The 19,472-nt window shown below is 40.1% G+C and overlaps 1 protein-coding gene across 1 annotated transcript in view; it reads right to left on the reverse strand.

Annotated features, from left to right (window-relative positions):
• Positions 1–5,900: 5,900 nt before the first annotated feature.
• Positions 5,901–19,472, reverse strand: part of PTPDC1 (protein tyrosine phosphatase domain containing 1) — a 32,310-nt gene continuing 18,738 nt past the window's right edge. The window contains exons 4-10 of the mRNA XM_008589905.1: positions 18,954–19,034; positions 18,598–18,716; positions 17,298–17,435; positions 13,915–15,161; positions 10,527–10,712; positions 8,911–9,021; positions 5,901–6,234 (exon numbers count right to left, since the gene is read on the reverse strand). Coding sequence (XP_008588127.1) covers positions 6,118–6,234; positions 8,911–9,021; positions 10,527–10,712; positions 13,915–15,161; positions 17,298–17,435; positions 18,598–18,716; positions 18,954–19,034 — 1,999 coding nt within the window. The 3' untranslated portion in view covers positions 5,901–6,117. The remainder of the gene's footprint in view (positions 6,235–8,910; positions 9,022–10,526; positions 10,713–13,914; positions 15,162–17,297; positions 17,436–18,597; positions 18,717–18,953; positions 19,035–19,472) is intronic.

Raw genomic sequence — 19,472 nt, forward strand, 5'->3', positions numbered from 1 at the left:
AAAAAAAAAAGGGAAATATCCACACAATGAAACACTGTGCAGCAGTGAACACAAATAAACTACAGCTTCATACACCAATATGGATAAATGTGGGTAGCATGTAGAAAAAAAAAAAAGCAAGGCACAGGAGAACACACACTGGATTATTCAATTTATGTAACGTTTAAACACAGGCAAAACCAAGCAATATGTTGTTTAAGTTAAAATTAGAGAGAAATACATACAAGGTAGAGTAGGAACATAGAGAAGGAGCAGAGGATTTTGTCTCCTCTTGTATTAGTTTTCTAGGGCCACCATAACAAAGAACCACAGACTGGGTGGCTTAAACAGCAGAGATTTATTGTCTCACTTACAGGTCAGAAATCTGAGATCAAGATGTTGGCAGGGTTGATTCCCTCTGAGGCCTCTCTGGTGTGTAGACAGCTATCTTCTCCCTGTGTTTGCACATGGTTTTCCCTAGTCCTAGGACACATGTCTCTGTCCTAATCTCTTCTTATAGACACCAGTCATATTAAAATAGGAACCACCACAATAACCTTATTTCACTGTAAGTACCTCTTTAAAAACCCTGTCTCCAAAGACAATCACATTCTGAGGTAGGCTTTAGAACGTCAACATATGAATTTTTCAGGGAACACATTCAGTCCATAAAACCTCCCCAGCTCTTTGGAATGAGAGGTAGTCAGGTAGTTAAATTTAATTACATTGATCAAAAAGGAAATAAGCACATATTCTGTTCCAAGAAATCTGAGCTGAGTTGTGAAGGACATTTGGAATTAACAGGATGATAAAGTGTTGAGTATTAATCTCCCAGCGTTGTATTCAAAGAATGAAAATGTGGACTGAAGGAGGAGTTCTGGAGGCTGGGAAGTCTGGAGGCTGTTGGCTCGAGGTGCCAGCATCCGGTGCTGCTCTCTGCTTCCAACATGGCACCTTGAACACTGAATCCTCTGGAGGGGAGGAATGTGGTGTCCTCACATGGCAGAAGGTGAAAGGGCAAAAAAGGGACGAACTCCCTTTTATAGCAGCACTAACTGCCAGTGCTCATGACCTGAATACCTCTCCAAAGGCCACATCTTCCTATGCTGTTCCATTGGGGATTAAGTTTTCAACACAGGAATCTTGGGGGACATATTCAGACCATAGCATTCTGCCTCTGGGCTCCCCAAATTTAAGTTTTTCTCACATGCAAAATGCACTCATCTAATACCAATAGCTTCAAAAGCCTTAACTTCTTCTAGCATCAACTCAAAATTCTGAAGTCCAGAGTCTCATCTAAATCAGATATGCGTGAGACTCAACATACGATTCATCCTGAGGCAAACTGCTCTTCAGCTGTGACCTTGTGAAATCAAACAAGTTATGTGCTTCCAAAATGCAATGATGGGATAGGAATATGGTAGACATTCCCATCCCAGAAAGGAGCAATAGGCAAGAAACAAGGAGTAACAGGTCTCAAGTAAGTACAAAACCTGACACAGTGGCATGAGCTGCACCTGTACTGCTTGAGTAATAACTGGGGGGGGCCATGGAGGGCTGCACTGGAATATGGGAAGTAGACTCTAGAGGCATCCCTGGGCCGAGCTGCACCTGTGACTGCTTGAGTCATAACTGGGGGGGGGGCCATGGAGGGCTGCACTGGAATATGGGAAGTAGACTCTAGAGGCATCCCTGGGCCACAAACCCTGAGGCCCCTTGAGCACCCTGGGTCCCTCTCCAAAACTGTTCTGCCCCCAAGGTCCTCATATTCTGGGCCTGTGATAAGAAAGCCTTCCCTAAACATCCCTAAAATGCCTTTGGGATCATTCCCTCCTATTGTCTTGGTGAAAAGCACCTGGCTTCCTTCTATCTCTACCAATCTCCTTATCAAAATGGTCACTTGGCCACACTCTTGGCCATGTTTTATTTTTTATGTGGCCAGGCTGAGATTTTTCCAAATATTTACATTCTGCCTCCCTTTTAACTATACATTCCATATGGTTTATCTCTTCTCACATTTTAATATAAGCAGTTAAGAAAAGCCACATAGCATCCCAAACATTTTACTGCTTGGAGATTTCTTCTGTCAAATATCCTAGTTCATTGCTCTTCAGTTCTGCCTTCCACAAAGTCCTAGGACATGAACATATGAGGGTACTTAAAAGAAGTTTGTGGCAAAATTAAAAAGATAATACAAATATTTCTTTTTTGAAAGACCCCTTGTAATTCAGCAAAGCTTGCCACTTTGCAACAAGGATGGTCTTTCACCCACTTTCCAATGACATATTACTCATTTCTGTCCTCATCAGAATGGCCTTTACTCTCCATATTTCTACCAACATTCTGATCATGACCACTTAAGTAATCTCTAAGAAGAATGAAGCTTTCCCTACAGCTCTTCTATTCTTCTGAGTGCTCACCAGAATCACCCTTAAATCTGTTCACGGTAAGGCTTTTCCCAGCATTCACTTCAAAACTGTCCCAGCCTCTGCCCATTACCCAGGTCCAAAGACACTTCCACATTTTTAGGTATTCCTCTAGTACCAATTTCTGTATTAGTCCATTTTGTGCTACTATAACAGAATACCTGAGACTGGGTAATTTATAAACAACATACTGTTGGGCTAATCAGAGATTGGCTCATGCCTAAAAGAATAACTTAAAAAGATGCACTGAGAAACAGAATTTTGTTGAATTTTTCTTCTGTCACTTTATGTGTAAACAATTCCAATCATCTAGCATTGAGAGGGGCTCCCCAAAGTAATGTGCCAGTCTTGGGCCACATTCATAAAAAATGAAAAGCACTCACGGGAATGTTGTTCTTGATTTACCTGCAATGAATAACAACAACAGTAAAGATCCTATGAGTAAGCTGTCACTTTTAATCAAACATCCAAATTATTGGGGGGCTTTCAGATGTCAAGATCTTGGGGCATGTACTCGGTCTACAACACACTGTCCCTGGATATTTTTCCAGACATCTAGAGAATAGTCTGAAACAGTGCCCAAGCTTACCAGCAAGCATTCTACATTTAAGAGAAACTTTATCACTATTGAATTATCATGTAGAGTTATTTCCACAGAATCCAAAGTGACAAAGCACATAGTCTTCCTCAGATGAAACCAGGAAGCTGGGGGAAGATATGACTAAGTAAATCAGCACAGAATTTCTGGGTTACGCAAACAAATGAAGCAAGCTTTACACCAGCAGCAGCAGTTCGTCTCAAAGGGCATTAGCAAGCTTTCTGAAGTAGGAAAAACTAAAATGGCATGGAATCACACACTTCCTCTAAATGTGATAATGCTGGAGATCATCATATGACAGTAGCAGAGCCAGCTCAGCCTTTCCCAGAGGACAGAAGACTTGTGATATTTTCATGGACGTTATGGACGATATGGTGCTCTCTAATGCCATCATGGAATCTAGTGCTAAAAGGGACCTTGAGATCCCTGAGGGTGCTCCATGCTGGGCAGTTCCACCTGGTTAAGAGTCCCACAGGCAACACAAGCAGTGAGGGGAGTACAGTGCAAAGTCCGTCAGACTTGGCATCCTCTGTCACAGATATGAACGCATTTCTCTCAGTCTGTCAAGAGAATTAAGTGAGGTAGTGGATGTGGTTTGTCATGGCAGTAAGTTCTTAATGTGTGTGCGCTCTTGACCCTTCCCACTTCTGTTAAGCCAAATTACACAACCTTATAACTGCTCCCAACACGTAAGGTTTCCATCCGCTGGGCTACAAAGAACTCCTCATCCATTCGAATATAGGAAGGCAATAATCTTGTTCACCTGGAGATTTTCCTCAAACATTCCTCTGAGAACTCGCCTATCCTGGTCCCCTCATTCTTAGACATTCTGAACCAACAGAAGATAGAGTTGGAACTAACAAGAGTTTGGCCACCTAACTACTTAGCCTACACCTCAATCTGCCCATTAGGATCACAGGAGAGCAAAATCTCATCTTCATCACGGTACGCACAACACCCAAGAGCATCGAGGGAAAGAAGTACAAGACTAGGGCTGTGGGCTGGTATTTTCACTTTTATTCAAATGAATACAATACTTGTATATAGCTGATTAATGTACTCCCTTTCTCTTTTTTAGGCTGGTGCACTTTTATTTTTAGATGTGCAGTGCGTGGTCACACAATGTCCATTCTCTATTTTGAAACGAGTGTTTCAGATATACAGCTATGACTTGTCAAAAAAGCCATGGTATTAGGTGATGCCCACGTGAGGTCAATGGCAATGAGGACGAATATCTTTCTTGGTAAACCAGATTTTTATAATGTACCTTTGGATAAAATGCAATCATTTCCTCCCTTTCTTTCCCAGGGCAGGCACTTGAAAATGAGACATTTCAGGAATAGGCAACCTGGTTCCTTAACATCCATTGGATTTGATTTCCCAAGAAAATTCAGTGTGGAAGAAAACTATGTTTAGTGTTTTCCATTACAGTAGAGTGAGACTGATAATGACTAAAATATTTCTGATGTGCTAGAATTTAATTCAGAAATGCAGGAGTTGGAGAAACTTCATTTCTTCTAAATTAGTCTTGCTTTCCCTGAAATTCCATTTTTAAGATTAAGTGTACCTTCTTCAGTTTGAAATTGGTCTGATTAATATCACCTTTATTAGGCAAAACTACTATCCTTTCTGTGGCTTGGCCTCTGGTACCCCCATAAATTAATTATTTTAAATAGAAGTTACAGCTTCAACTGCTAATTGATTGTTTGGCCCACAAGGAACTAGTTTAGGTAGTCACCTCTTCTTATTTGAAGCCAGTTTTAGGGTGAATGCAATCTGCATGGGTCAAATTCAATTCAAAAATCTTAATTCCCATAGTAAAAAAAGCAGCCATAGATAGAGCCCTGAAGCAAGTGAGTCCATGTAATGGCAGATCCACAAGTGTGGGTCCAGGCCAGGCTGTTCATGCTAATACACCACAAGTATGAATAGTGGCCTGGCCTGACTTCCTCCAGCTCCAAGAGTCGCCTCTGCAGAGTGGCTACATCACCCAGAGAGAACAGGGCTGGCATAGAGACTGCAAGACTGTCCCTTCTGAGGAGTACTGGGGAGGACAGAGCTAGTCTTGCTTTTTAGCAACTTCCCACACTGCCTGCCTTTGATCCCACTTCCTCTGTAAAGATGCCATTTGGCTCAGCAGCAACCCCGGGGAGTGAGAGTAAGGCTTGGTGTGTTGAGAACTCCTCCTGCCTCCTTGTGACAGCCAAGCTGGCAGGGTTGTCTGGAAGCCTAACAATAAGCAAGTCTACTTTCTACAAGTAAAAAATTCCAACCACTTCACAGTCACTCCATTAAAGTAAAACTAAATCACTCTGAAAAATAATACACTTCGAAACCCTTTGTCACATTTATAAAAATTAAAGAAAAAACAAAACATTTCAAAGTTTTAAAAAATCCTTAAAAAAATGATGTATCAATAGCGTTCTGAGTAACAAATACAAAACAGTTTAAGACACTTAGTGACTTTCCTAGGTCATATGTCAGGGGGATGGATACATGGTAAGTTTTTACTACTAAAATTATCTATTTGGTAAAAACTCTAGGAAGAGTTCTGTCAAGAAAATAATTGTTTTGGAAAGAAGAGTTACAACTTTTTCCAAAATGTCAAAAATAATAAGGATGTAAACACCTTAAAATGGTAATACAATATTAATTCAGTCAAATAAATAAAAGAAAATGGCACCAACTTCACGGCAATTTTTCAAAACAAAAATGTAGCTCAAGGATATTTTAAAATAAATAATTGCTCCAAACAGGATCATCCTCAGCACAAACTAACAGCATTAAAAAAAAGTACAATGAGAAAAAGTAACTCCACAAACTTCGACCCCTTCACATATGAACAGAAATGTTGTCTGGGTCTTTAGGTCTTATTGAAATATCCATCATAGTACGGCAATTTTTCAAAACAAAAATGTAGCTCAAGGATATTTTAAAATAAATAATTGCTCCAAACAGGAAGGATCATCCTCAGCACAAACTAACAGCATTAAAAAAAAGTACAATGAGAAAAAGTAACTCCACAAACTTCGACTCCTTCACATATGAACAGAAATGTTGTCTGGGTCTTTAGGTCTTATTGAAATATCCATCATAGGGGGAAAGTAAGCTTCACTAGAGGCCAGGCTTAGGGCCATCTTTTGCCATTTTTCTTTTTTCTTCCAGCGTGTGCTTAAATATTTTCTTCAGGGTGTTGTATACTATTGGTCCATTTTCAGAATCAAAATTAACCTGGTGACAAAGAAAATTTATATTCAGGCACTGTAACAAGAATTTTAACCAGTCTTTATTTGGGGAGAAAACAGGAGGGTGGAGGAAAAACTAAGACTTAAAAGCAAAATTATATATTATTTTAAAAACACACATAATAAATTTCACACATTTCAACAGAAAGACTATATTAGACATGCCAACCATGTTTACACCAAACTGATGAATGAAAACTCAAAAATTAAATCTAATGTCTGGATATTTAGTATAATCACATACACTTAGTCATGAAGCCAGTCAACAGGTGAAGTGAGTTTTTAATTCAGACACTGATCACTGAGGGTACAGGTTGAATATCCCTTATGTGAAATGCCTGGTAGCAGAAGTGTTTTGGACTGTGGACTTTTTTGGATTTTAGAATATTTGCAGGTACTTAACCAATTGAGCATCCCTAATCCAAAAAATCTGAAATCTGAAATGCTCCAATAAGTATTTCCTTTGAGTGTCATGTCAGTTCAAAAAATTTCAGATTTTGGAGCATTCTGGACTTCGAATTTTTGGATTAGGGATGTTCAACCTGTGTTAAGGAAAAAGTCTCCCTTATTAAACCAAAGAACATCAGCCGTAAGTGCTGTGCTAAGAGGGCTCAAGGCCCCTCTGGGCCAGTGTCAGAGCGACCTGAATGGAAAGCCTAGCTCTTCACCTGCCAGCCTGCCATGCCTACCTCTCTGGGTCTCAATTTCCTCCTCTGTAAATAAGAGATCACAATGCCCATGTCCTTAGGATTTTTGTGAGCAAAAAATGAAACCTGATATCTATGAGTCTGACATGTTTGGCACATATAAAAACCTCAATATAGTCAGTTTCCTAACTAACGGGAGGTGCCATGTACACATATCTAGATTCTTTGTCCAAGTTTGCCACACTCTGATTTAGGAGTGATAGTAGGACACAGAACCAGAGCAAGTACCCCTGCCCTATGCCCAGAGTCACGTGTGAATCACGGAGAAGGAATCAGGATATCAGGGTTATTGCTTCTCCCCTTGTAGATTCTCTCCTTTTCTGATAAATTTTGACAAAGGGAAGGTTGTGCCCTCTGTCAACAACTGTAAAACATCTGAGATTTTACCCCACTGCAATTTAACCCATCAGCTTGCCAGTGTCATGGATACTGGCAGAAGATGTGAGGCTCCTGGGTTAGGGACAACTTTATTCCTCAGGGCATGATGTGCTTTATAACCACGTAGGTTCTCCTTGCCCCCCACATCCCATGGAAGCAAAGTGGAGGGGCCCAGGTGGGAGTTGCACAAGCAAGGGTTTGCATCATAGTGGAGGAACCCCAAGCTTAGGAAATCCCCATGTTTTATAAAGGGCTGCAAGCAAACCTGCCAACCTTTGCCCTGAAGGGAAACATGATATTTATTATGCAGGAAGGCAGATGAAGTATTTTCTGCCCTACAGGCAGAGCTATACAGACATCCCTGAAGAGCTGGTCCCCAATAAGAGCTGTCAGTGCCTCTGCTCAACAGACTGTGCACCGATGTGCCAGACCCAAGGAGAACAGTCTCCTAAGATTTTTATAGACAGATTTTGAACTGATATTGCTTAAGTTTCCATTAGTATCCCCTTAAAAGGCCAAAAGAAGTTGTAAAGAATTCCAATTGCTTTCAGATAGACCAATATTAAGGATTTTTTCAGTCAAACTCAGAAATTTAATTTTATCTTTATCACTATTATTGTCTATTCTATTTGCAAAAACTCCTTATTAACATTAACCATCGTTTAAATTGTTTACTTTCTTAAACTCCAAACCATAACCCTCCTCGAATGGTAGGCATCCTCTCAACCCATGAAAATGTAAATATAGATGTAAAAGACCATGTGATTTGGATTTGAGACTGTTGACCCTGGAAACTGTGAAGAATATACTGAAAGTATGTTGAGTGGTTAGTGCCATAAAATCCAAATGAGGAACAAGGAAGCCTGCAATAAGGACATCACTTTGGAAAGAGTGGAGGAGAAGGAGATTGGAGAAATATTAAAAAGAAAGAATCTTCACAGCTTGTGAATGATTACAATAGTAACTGCTATTATCATTAATGTTTACAAAGGTTGACATTCAAAACCTGAGTTCTTTGTTCAATGACATTTTCATATCATATATGAGAGATACCAAATCAGCTAAAAGGGTGAGGAGAACCTTTTCTCTTGGCATGAACTTGACTTCTTTCTTCAGCTAGGAAAAACTGCTGCAAACCAAAAGGACGTGCATAGAAAGGAAACTTTCTTTTACTCTTTGTTTAGGATTTGCCAACCAGAACACAGTACCGAATCAGCAATGTTTGATATATTCTTAATAGATATTGTTTAAACCCAAGGTAGCATTAGCTCAACAAGAAAAGATTTTGTGACTCCTACTAGGTCCCTGATTTTAAAATACTTATTCAACACCCAATTGTTTCTCTCTTCTCCTATATAAAAGCTCTTTGTTCTAATGTTCTCCTTCAAAAAATCCACAGTTCAGCTTTTCCTAATATCACTGTTTGGAAGCTATTTTTTTTGGCCAAAACTCTGCAACACATTTTCATTAAGGGGAAACACAACTAAAAGTTTTATTTTAGAGGACGATGGTGACCTCTGGATTCTGATTTACAAAGATGATACTGATTTGGAGGGGGAAAGGAGAGTGCAACCCACCTTAGTGAAAGATTTAATGGCATGGGCAAGAAAAGCTTCCTCTACATCCATGGGAATCTTCTGCAGGTTCACTATGCAATGCAGCACACAAAGAATAGTCTGGTGTTGTCCCTGTTTTTGCAGAAATCAAAATAAAAAAGTTTTTTGAAAAATGCCTAAAGAAATCAACTCAAAACAACTGTTGAGTCAGAAATTGATTTGTGACCAAGTACTCATAATCTCAAATACTAAAATATCTATGAAGAGCTCTACCAAATGTTTATTGTTATGCATTAATATAGTTTGAAAACCTTTCAGGAGATTATCAAGGTTGGTTAGTTACTGCACAAAGAACAACTGAATCAGAAGATGAGTGCAATTTTAAACCAAATGTTTCTCTTGCAGTGAACTGAACAGATTTTTTCCATTCTTGTTGTTTCTGGATATAAGCATTTCAGTTTGGCTAATAGATACTGACATGTCATAGTGACACATGGACTAATCGGTTGAGCACCTAGTGGTCAGTACCTTCCTATCCAGTCCTTTGCAGTTACCAAGGAAGGAGAAGGGCTGATGAAGAAAATGAGCCACAGCCCTCCAGGAGCAATGCAGTGCTTAAGGAAGCAGCCTTTGACTTAAGGTGGGGGAAGATCCCTTAAGAATGTGTCCACTGACTTGACTCCTGGGGGCTGTCCACCTTGGCAAAGGAGAAATTCCATCACCTTGAGCAACACATATCCAAGATGCAAAGCACTTACTAATTTCATATCAATAAATCTACTCTAAGAGCATAATCTGAAATGCAGAAAAACCTACAAGCTCAACTTATCATTAAAATGATACTTATAAAAGTAAAATGCCTAAAACAATGTAAATGCCCTATACACAGCGGCTGGGGGTACATTATGATAAAACAGAGAGCATTATGTGATAGAAATAGCATGAGCTTTGTGCCAGAACAATCCAAGTTTGAATCCTGCTCTGACACATGCTGCAAACCATGGGTAAGTGGCTTCACCTTGCCTTGTCAGTAAAACAGGGCCTCTACCTCCAAGGGTGATTGAGATAAACAGAAGAGAAAATGGACAGTATATCTTGAAGGGCTGGGCCCACAGCCACTCAAAAAGGTTAATATCCTCCCTTATGACCCTCTCCTGTTTTTTTTTTTTTTTTTTTTTTTTTAAAACAAATACACAACTGTGAAAAAGTGGTTAATTATGGCACATCCCCATGTCACAGCATCACACACCCACACCTGTTACAGTCAACATTTATAAAAAGCTTACACTATTCATCGAAAAGTACCTATGTTATAATTTTAAGCCAAAATGAAGTATCGAGTTGTATGTTAAAATGATTTTTACTGGGTTAACATACGTATTGATAAGATTAAAAGAAAAGATTTGAAAATGTTTAAAGTAGCTCTCCCAGGATTATGGATATTTTTCCCTATTTATTTTTGTATTTTCTAAATGTTTACATTGGGTATCAATTTATTCTCTTATCTTGGAAAAACTATTAAATTAGACCTAGATATGGGATTCTGTATGAATTTCCTTTTTTATAATGGATTTTTTTTTTTAGTGTGTGAAACTTATATTGAGGGCCTCAGTTAAATTCATTAACTGCTCCTTTACCTTCTCTAATAAAAACAGCGCTTCTGCGGCTTCCACTTGTCTGTCAACCAACATGTCCACATCCTCTTTGGTGATTATGGGCTCCTTCAGTTGCTCCACCCAAGACCACATCAGACTGCACAGGATGAAAGGGTCCCTTTCACCACATATTCTTTCCCAAGCTCCATCTCGGGAATTTAGTTCTTTCTAAAAAAGAAGAGAAAGACAGAAACAGAGAAAGGATGGAGAGAGGCACACTGCTCAACCGATGATCCTCAGGCTGCCCACCACAGTGAAGGGCTAAGGCTCTAGAGTGCAGATCTGGGACCTCTCACAGTCCCTCCACTTCCAGGCAGGACATTGGACTAAGACTCTGAACTCCTCCACGCCTCAGTTTCCATCCATGAAGCTCATCCCCTGTCTCACAAGGTGTTGGGCTGACTGACAGAGAAGGTCTGTTAAAGCTCATAGCACAGAGAAAGGGCTTAGTTAATCCAAGTCCACTACTTCATTCAGAAACCACAGAAACAGTTCACGAAGAGGGAATCTTCCTTTTCAGGCTTCTGGCAAACAAAACAAAAATATTTATTGCAATGAAGTAGAATAGTAGATAAAAAAGTGTAAATAAGGGAACATTTATAAATTAAACTGGGGTCTTCTATGACTGAAATTTCAAAGTGCATTAAAAAAAGGGCTTTAACGGTGGTAAATGTGGTATAGTATTTCTTTAGAATCCTATGCAGAATTTAACAAATAATAAGCCCCACATCCTGAAACTTGATAGGGTGAAAATAACTAGGAAGTCTTGCTAATGTTCCAAATGCCTGGAGACAATTTAAGCATGAGATTTTAAAACTTCACCTCATAGAGAGCATTGGAGAAGATAAGAATTTTAATTAATTTCTGACAGGGTTCAGATTTATGTTAGTAAATCAAACATATTTTTGCAATAGTAATAAGTGTAATAATTGCTACCATTCATTCATTCACACATCCAATATTTACAGCATGCTTACAGTGGGCCAGAACTGTCATACACGGCTTATCTCTGACTCTCACAGCAACTCAGCAGGGAGGCCCCTCACACATAAATGTACTGGAGCTCAAGAAAGACAAAAGAGCTCACCCAGGAGCCCAAAGCTAGAAAATGGCCAAGGTGTTCACACTCAGTGCTGCCTAACTCCAGAGTCTGTGCTATTTCTGCCATGCCACAAAGATCCTCCAGTACTGGGTTTCTTTTTACTATCTTATAAATAAGCCAATACTTTCAACTGTTTACAGTCCTTCCTTCCCATAGATCACGTATATAACAAAATAGGTTTTTATTCAATTTCATGTAGCTAATGAGGAGACAAGCTGGGCAGAACTAACATTACTCAAAAACTATCACAGCATGATGTTTCCTGAAGCTTTCCAGTGAGGTTAAGAAAGACATCTTGGGATAATGGAAAGTATGAAACACATGAGCTGTCCTCTGGCTCCACTGCATATAAGCCATGTGACCTTGAGCAAGTCACTTAACCTCTATGACCCATAGTTTCCTCATCTGTGATACTGAATTCATAAGATTAACAAAGAATCTATAAATAGCATCATCTGCCTCACAGGACTACTGTGAAAATCACAAGATAAAATATATGAAAGGGCCTACTATAGGCACAAGCAGCATTATACCATTCAAATAATGTTCATTTTACTTTTCCAGATTCATTTTTTTTTATTACTAAAAGGCCTGAAATAAAATCTATAAAGGAAAAAAAGGGGAAAACTATCCTAATTAAATGTTTGTGTTTACCTCCAGAAAATGCACTTGTACATGCTACTTGTTGAAACAGTCTGGCCTAAACCAAGTCCTGTACTCATCAGCACAGTATATGTATAGCTCATGTCAGCACCCGGGGTGAGGGGCACTCGGGCGTACAGCTCATGTCAGCACCCGGGGTGAGGGGCACTCGGGGCTGGCCTGGGAGTGAGGGGTTTTGTTTGTTTGTTTGTTTCTTAACTTAAAATGGATCTTCTTGCTTGCTAACTCTTGACACACAGTTGTATAGCTCATGTCAGCACCCGGGGTGAGGGGCACTCGGGGCTGGCCTGGGAGTGAGGGGTTTTGTTTGTTTGTTTCTTAACTTAAAATGGATCTTCTTGCTTGCTAACTCTTGACACACAGTAATGTAAAGGAAATATTTGCTGACTGAATGGAAGATTTTTTTCACTTTGGAGTAGGTAATAAAGAAAACAATTCAGACTGGCCGGTTAGTTTACTCAGTACAGTATGGTGCTGATAACACCGAGGTCATGGGTTCAGATCCCTGCACTGACGAGCCACCCAAAAAAAAAAGAAAGAAAGAAAGAAAACAATTCATCTTTGAAGAAAGCAGTATCTTTAACTATTCATTAGGCAACAACACTTCAAATCTAATGAACAAAACTTTTACCAAAAGTTCTCTCCTCCCATCATTGTATAAGTTATTGTGACACTCCAGACATAATTTTCATGCCTTTGCATTTGAAAAGACACTGGCACTCTTAGAAATATTATATGCCTTGTTTAATTCACGGTAGAATGTGGAAAAGTAGCTGTGAAAATAATTCATAATAGATTATAAACTGACAAGTCAAGATTTCACTAAGTCAGGACTTCCCTAGGCAGCCCCATTTGGGGGCTGTTTACCTGTTTCTGATAACTAGGCTTATAAGTCCTGTCTTTTTTCTAGACCAGGTGTTCATTTCAGGCAAAGAACAGTACAGCTGATCTGAAACTGTTTTCCTAGTAAAAGTACAACACAAAAAGGGATTAAAATTTAAAATTTCACATTCTAACTTAAATAAAAGCCAAGAAATGGACGCCAAAGACCTAACCTCAGATAAAACTAATGGCACGGTGTTAGTCTGTGGTTACTCCCATCTGCTCCCCTGAATCCCGATAGTTGCCCTCTTGGAGCAGGATAGGCAAATCTGAAGGAGAGGATGCTGACCTCACTTCAACACTAGTGTTATGAGCTTTGGAAAATAATTTTATTTGATTTATGTCTCTAGGTCAGTGGTTCTCAAGGTACGGTTCCCTGCGCCAAGCCTCGGGTTAGACATACTTCAGGTCATTTACTATCACCGTCTCATGTGGCCGGTCACCCCCACAAACCTAGCAGAAAGAAGATGCCACCAATATCAATACCACCTACCGGTCAAGCATGTTGCACAGGGAGATTTAAATGAAGTCACACAAACCACCCTGGGTTCTGTCTATAACACAAGGTTCACATCACAGCTGAGAAACCTGAAGCTTGAAAGTTAAGTATTATGCAAACATATCTTCACATTTCTATAACAGGGAATTCTGGGGAAATGTACTATATTTTTGCCCTGACATAAATATTTCCAACCTATATATAATTAAATGAAATACAAATACCTGCCACATTTCTACCTTCCTTTTCACTTCCTCCTTTTCTCCAAATTCATTTAAATTTGCCAGGGCTTTGGCTGCCAGTATTCTCCTTGCTTCGACACTCAATTCAGATTGCAAAGCAGGGTGTGGTGCTGCTTCAGACAGAACTTTGCTGTCCTGGGTTTCGGGTCCAACCAAGAACTGTGCTTTGAGACTGGAGCTGCAGTCCAGAGGGCTGTGGTGAGTCCCAATGTCCTCCTCTAAAGAGCCTGGGCCCCAACCACCATGAGTTTCACAGTGACAGTGGGCTACTTGCTGGCGAGAAGGGTTTGGATCCTTACAGACATTTGCAGAGTTGGGTGTAACTGGTTCCCCAGGGTTGTGTGAACCCGAAACACCCACAGAGAAGGTTCTACTTTGCTGTATTTCCTTTGGAATATTCCTCGTGTGGAAAAGTGGTGGCCCAGCATCTTTGAGTCCTTCCAAGCCTCCAAGCTTAGACTGACTCCAGAAAGAAAACGTGCTTCGAACCAATGCTTCCTTATGTAAATCTAGCTCTGGAGGCTGTGGGACATCACAATGGCTTATGGGCCTCTGCTGCCTGAGGTTATGGCAAAGCAAGACCTGGGCAGGCATTGTCCACGGAGTCTCCCCTTGGTCCAGGAGTGACTCAGCCTTCTTTAAATCTGAGTCACTATAGCTGAGCAGCCTTTTCGGATGAGTCAGGGGTTGAAGGCACTCAATGTTCCGCCTCTTCCAAAGGGGGTCAAACTCTTGCTCATTAGAAAGATTCTCAAAATCTGCCACCAATACAGTAGGGTTAAATGGGTCAGACGTGTCACTGTCATGCCTCAGTAACTCTTTATCCAGCCGCATTGTGACCATCTCAGACACGGTTTTTTCAATTTCAGCAGAGAGACTAGATCCTTCGAACATGTCCTTCATCACCACTGGCCTGTTTTCAGCTAAGTCCAGCAGTAATTTGCAAACTAGGTGGATAATTTTTGGCACGTGTTTCAGAAGTCGGGCCTCAGAACCATGGAGCAGATGACGCTGGCGAATTAGATATTGAGCTAAGGTGACAGCATGTGCTTTGGGATCACAGCAAGAGAATATATTGCGAAGAGGAGTGAGAAACTGAGTAAATTCTCTTACACAGAGTAGCTGTCCTCTGGTTTGTATGGAATTGGGTCGCTTTGCCCGCACAAATATAATTGCTTGGTCAGCAGTCATTCTCGTTGCAAAAACTAAATAACATGCTATTAAAACACCTAAACAGTGAAAAAAGATTGGTATAAGAAAAGCTTATATTTTTGTTTATTTAGTTTACTTATCACTCTTTCATAATTTTTTTTTTTTTTTGGTCCTTTTTTGAGACCGGCCGCACCGCACTCAGCCAGTGAGCGCTGTGAGCGCACCCGTCATCCCTATATAGGATCCGAACCCGCGGCGGGAGCGCTACTGCACTCCCAGCGCTGCACTCTCCTGAGTGCACCACGGGCTCGGCCCTTTCATAATTTAAAACGTGAATATGTACTACGAAATCATATAAACAGAGGCACACTTTAAGGACAATTATAATGACAACTTTGTAACTTTTACTGAGTGCACCACGGGCTCGGCCCTTTCATAATTTAAAACGTGAATATGTACTAAGAAATCATATAAACAGAGGCACACTTTAAGGACAATTATAATGACAACTTTGTAACTTTTACGCAGATGGTTATTATTGCACTCCCCTTATTGTGCAGAACTACATCTATCTACGTGTCTACATGGCCCTCCCTCCCTATGACTGAGTCCTGTCTGTACCCCAGAGATGGGCTGGCACAAGCAGTGGCACAGTGTAGGTGAGTGAGTGTGGTGCAGGATGACTGCATGCACTGAGTCGTTTACTCCCCTGTCCTTCTACCCAACTCCAACATGGAAGAAAGCCCATCTTAGTTCTATTTTCCACTCTCAACAACTCTTGAAAATTTCCATCAAATCTATCCACCCACTTTGTGCTTGGAACTTGCCAACCCTGCCATTTTTGCAATGCTGGCACATTCCAGCCTGGCAACCTCTCTACTAGGTAAGTTTTTTCTTTGGGGGATTATTCATGTTCATAGCCTACTTTACTTCCTGACAATTCTTCCAGACTTATGTCTACATTAATGTAAGTATTTTTCTCCCCACTGTGATATTTTTCCATAAGCAAGTAATAATATTAAGGAAGCCAGCCTTAATAGTGTAAACAATATATATTCTTATTAATTAACATCTAATTAAAATGAGTAACTAATGAAAAGGTAATAACTGATCAATTAGTTCAAATATAATAGCCAATTAATATTAAAGTAAAAGGCAAATCAAAGACACCCATGTAATTCACAAGTTTGTGAACATCCTGTTGCACATGAAAATCAGAACCTCTGGAAACTGAATGTTCACCAGTTCATAGTAGGGTACCACATATCTTTCTCACTAGGAATAGCAGATCTTTAAGTGTAAGTATAAAATATCAGCAGAGCTATCATGTGCAATGCCCAGGAAACAGTGAGATTTCAGCTTGATCCTAAGAACTAATGATCTCAAGCAGAGCTGAGTCCCATCCCTGAGGATGCTCCCAGGCAGGTGGGAGATCCCCTGGCAGGTGTACAGGTTCACTGTGGATGAAGTCAAGTTGCAGGTATTTAGTCAGACCAGATGACGATGAAGATTTCAACCCTGAGACCTTTATTTTTGCCCTAATACCAGCACTGTAATGAGATTCTGCTGAATTTTTAAGTAAAATCACTGATTTTTATATAGAATTCTAGGCTCAGATAGACTCTCCTTTGCAAACAAAATCCTTACACCCCCAAAAGTAGAAAGCACATGAGCTTTGGAGTCAGACAGTCTTAGATTTAAATCTCCGCCCTGCCACTTATTAAATGTAGCCAATTACTTAACCTCTCTCAAACTGCAGTTTCTTTGACTCACATTGTTGCTAAAGATTTTAAAAGGCAGCAAATGTAAAATGCTTAGAACATAATAGGTTAAACAATGCTTGCTATTTTCACTGTTATTTTGGTTAAGGAAAATTTCATTTTTTAGAAGATATTATGTATTAAAATGAGGTGTTGATTTTTTTTCATGTAAATAGGAAAATCGGAAAACAGAAAGGTCATTTACCTAGCTTTAGAAACTCATCTGTTTACTAAATATGATGAGCTTTCAGCCCTAAGTCGTTCAAAAATATTCTCACCAACATGTGGTCATTATTACTGTTTAAGATCTCTCAATTATCTTTTATTTGCTTCCACTTGACTGTAGAGCTTTGAACAGATTCTGAAAAAGATTTATCCTTAGAATTAGGAAGTTTTATTTCTTATATGTTTAAATATGCCTACAAGAAAATAAAACCAGCTCCTAGAATTTACCTGTTCGGCCAAGTCCTGCATGGCAATGAACAGCTACTTTTCCTTCTTGTAAGGCAAATGTCATCACCTTAACCATATCTAAGAGGGTGGTAAGAGATGCTACACCGTAATCCTTCCATCCAAAATTGTAGAAATAAACTAGGCCATAAAAAAGAGAAAAGGAAAAAAAAAATCAATATACAGAAAAAATATTTGCAAAGACATTTGAAGGAATCGAGTGAATTCATGGAAAGTATAAAGCCGTAAGCCATGTAGATCTCACTGGATATACAGGCCTAAAATAATAGGCTTTTTACATTCCCAGTAAGTTTATTGTTAAACATGTCTCACAAAGCATATCCTATATTATCTGAGACAGTTCCTACTGAAACTAAGCCAGAAAAAATTATGGAAAAGTAGAATTATAAATTAATGAAGACAATGATCCACACTAAAGTTACTCAGCTAAAGAAGAAAAGCATACACTCTTGTTTAAGCGTGGAAAAATGTCTAAATGGCTGACAGAAGGCTAAAGACAGTATATATATATATGTTTTCTACCTAGCGTAAAAAAAAAAGCTCGACACAAACTTCTTAAAAACAAGTTCCAAGATTGTACACGTTTATCCTTTCTAGCCTGGTTTGCATGGCACATATTGAGTGGATTTCATCCCAAAGGCTCCTGCAACTAAGGAGCCTCTGGGACTGTCACAAGAAGACTCCCTGGGCATGCCTGCAGGGGTGGGGCTAGCAGCACTAAAAGCAGGAATGTCCAGGTTCCAGTCCTGACTAAGCTCCTGCAACTAAGGAGCCTCTGGGACTGTCACAAGAAGACTCCCTGGGCGTGCCTGCAGGGGTGGGGCTAGCAGCACTAAAAGCAGGAATGTCCAGGTTCCAGTCCTGACTACCATTTTTAAGCTTTGTGATCTCGGGCAAGTCAGTCACTCTTTAAGCATCTATGGCCTCATGTATAAAATAAAAATAACAACAATATGTTACACAACTGCTTTAAGGATGAAATGGGATAATAGTGTCTGGCATACTGTGGGCATCACCTAATGTTAACCATTATTATTACAGGGTCTCCTCCCAATATCACTTTCACAGAAAAAAAGAAACTCTGAGCTTTCAGCAGCAATACTAAAGAAGAATGGCAGCATTATTTAAAGTCCAAGTTAGCATATTTTCATTTTCTATGAACCTTATTATAATGTAGCAGGTATTTATTTCCATCACTTTTTTAACCTAAGATCCCAGTCAATAAAGATCTCTGAGTACTGTCCTTGATAATTCAAGGAGAGGAGGGTGGGAAGGAACTTACTGCCAGCCTCCATGAAAGCTTCAGGAAGGTAAGTGAAGCCACTTTCTTGTTCCAGAGGGTTCCCACAGCTAGCATGCTCACCAGGGCGCTGCAGGTTGATTATTGTTTTTATGCCATGGCTTAAAGGAAAAAGAGCAATCAGTCATATTGGGAGCTAGCATTTTTTAAAAAAATTAACCATTTTTGGCCGTAATAAAACATTATTAATTACTCTCATAACCTTAATTTCTTATTTGAAATAAGCTCTTCATTGCCTATTATTAAAATGAAAGCTTTTGTCCACTCAAAGGCAGAAGCAATGAAAGAGAAAACACGACAGTTTGCTTACTAGTGTGTGTGAATGATGCAGCATTTACCTGAGGAACTGCTCGATAAGGTGGTATCTCTCAAGGAGCTCAGAGGATGGCCGAGCCATGGCCAGGATGTTATCAGTGACCCTGCAGATGGGAGGAGGGACTGGTGAGATGCACAAAACATAGAATGTCCCCACTCCAAGGACTGAGAGATGAGTTTTCTATAATTTCAATACCTCTGTAAAGAATATGCTCATACAAATTTGGCTTCAATTTTGCATCATGATTAGAGCTCTAAGCAATCCCGGCTTCTTTTTTTTTTTTTTTGTCTTTTTGTCTTTTTTCGTGACCGGCAACGGATTGCAACCCTCAGTGTCACGCCCGTACTGGACCGGAACCGGCAACGGGATCGCAACCCTTGGTGTTGCCCCCGCTCCTCGCTCAGCCAGTGAGCCGCCGGTCTGCACATGGGATCCGACCCCTCGGCGGGAGCGCCGCCGCGCTTCCCAAGCAGCGCACTGTAGCAGTGCGCCACCGGGCCGGCCCGCAATCCCGGCTTCTTTTTTTTTTTTTTTTTTTTTT

Source organism: Galeopterus variegatus, unplaced genomic scaffold, assembly GCF_000696425.1.
Source record: "Galeopterus variegatus unplaced genomic scaffold, G_variegatus-3.0.2 Scaffold5747, whole genome shotgun sequence".
NCBI classification, from domain to species: Eukaryota; Metazoa; Chordata; class Mammalia; order Dermoptera; family Cynocephalidae; genus Galeopterus; species Galeopterus variegatus.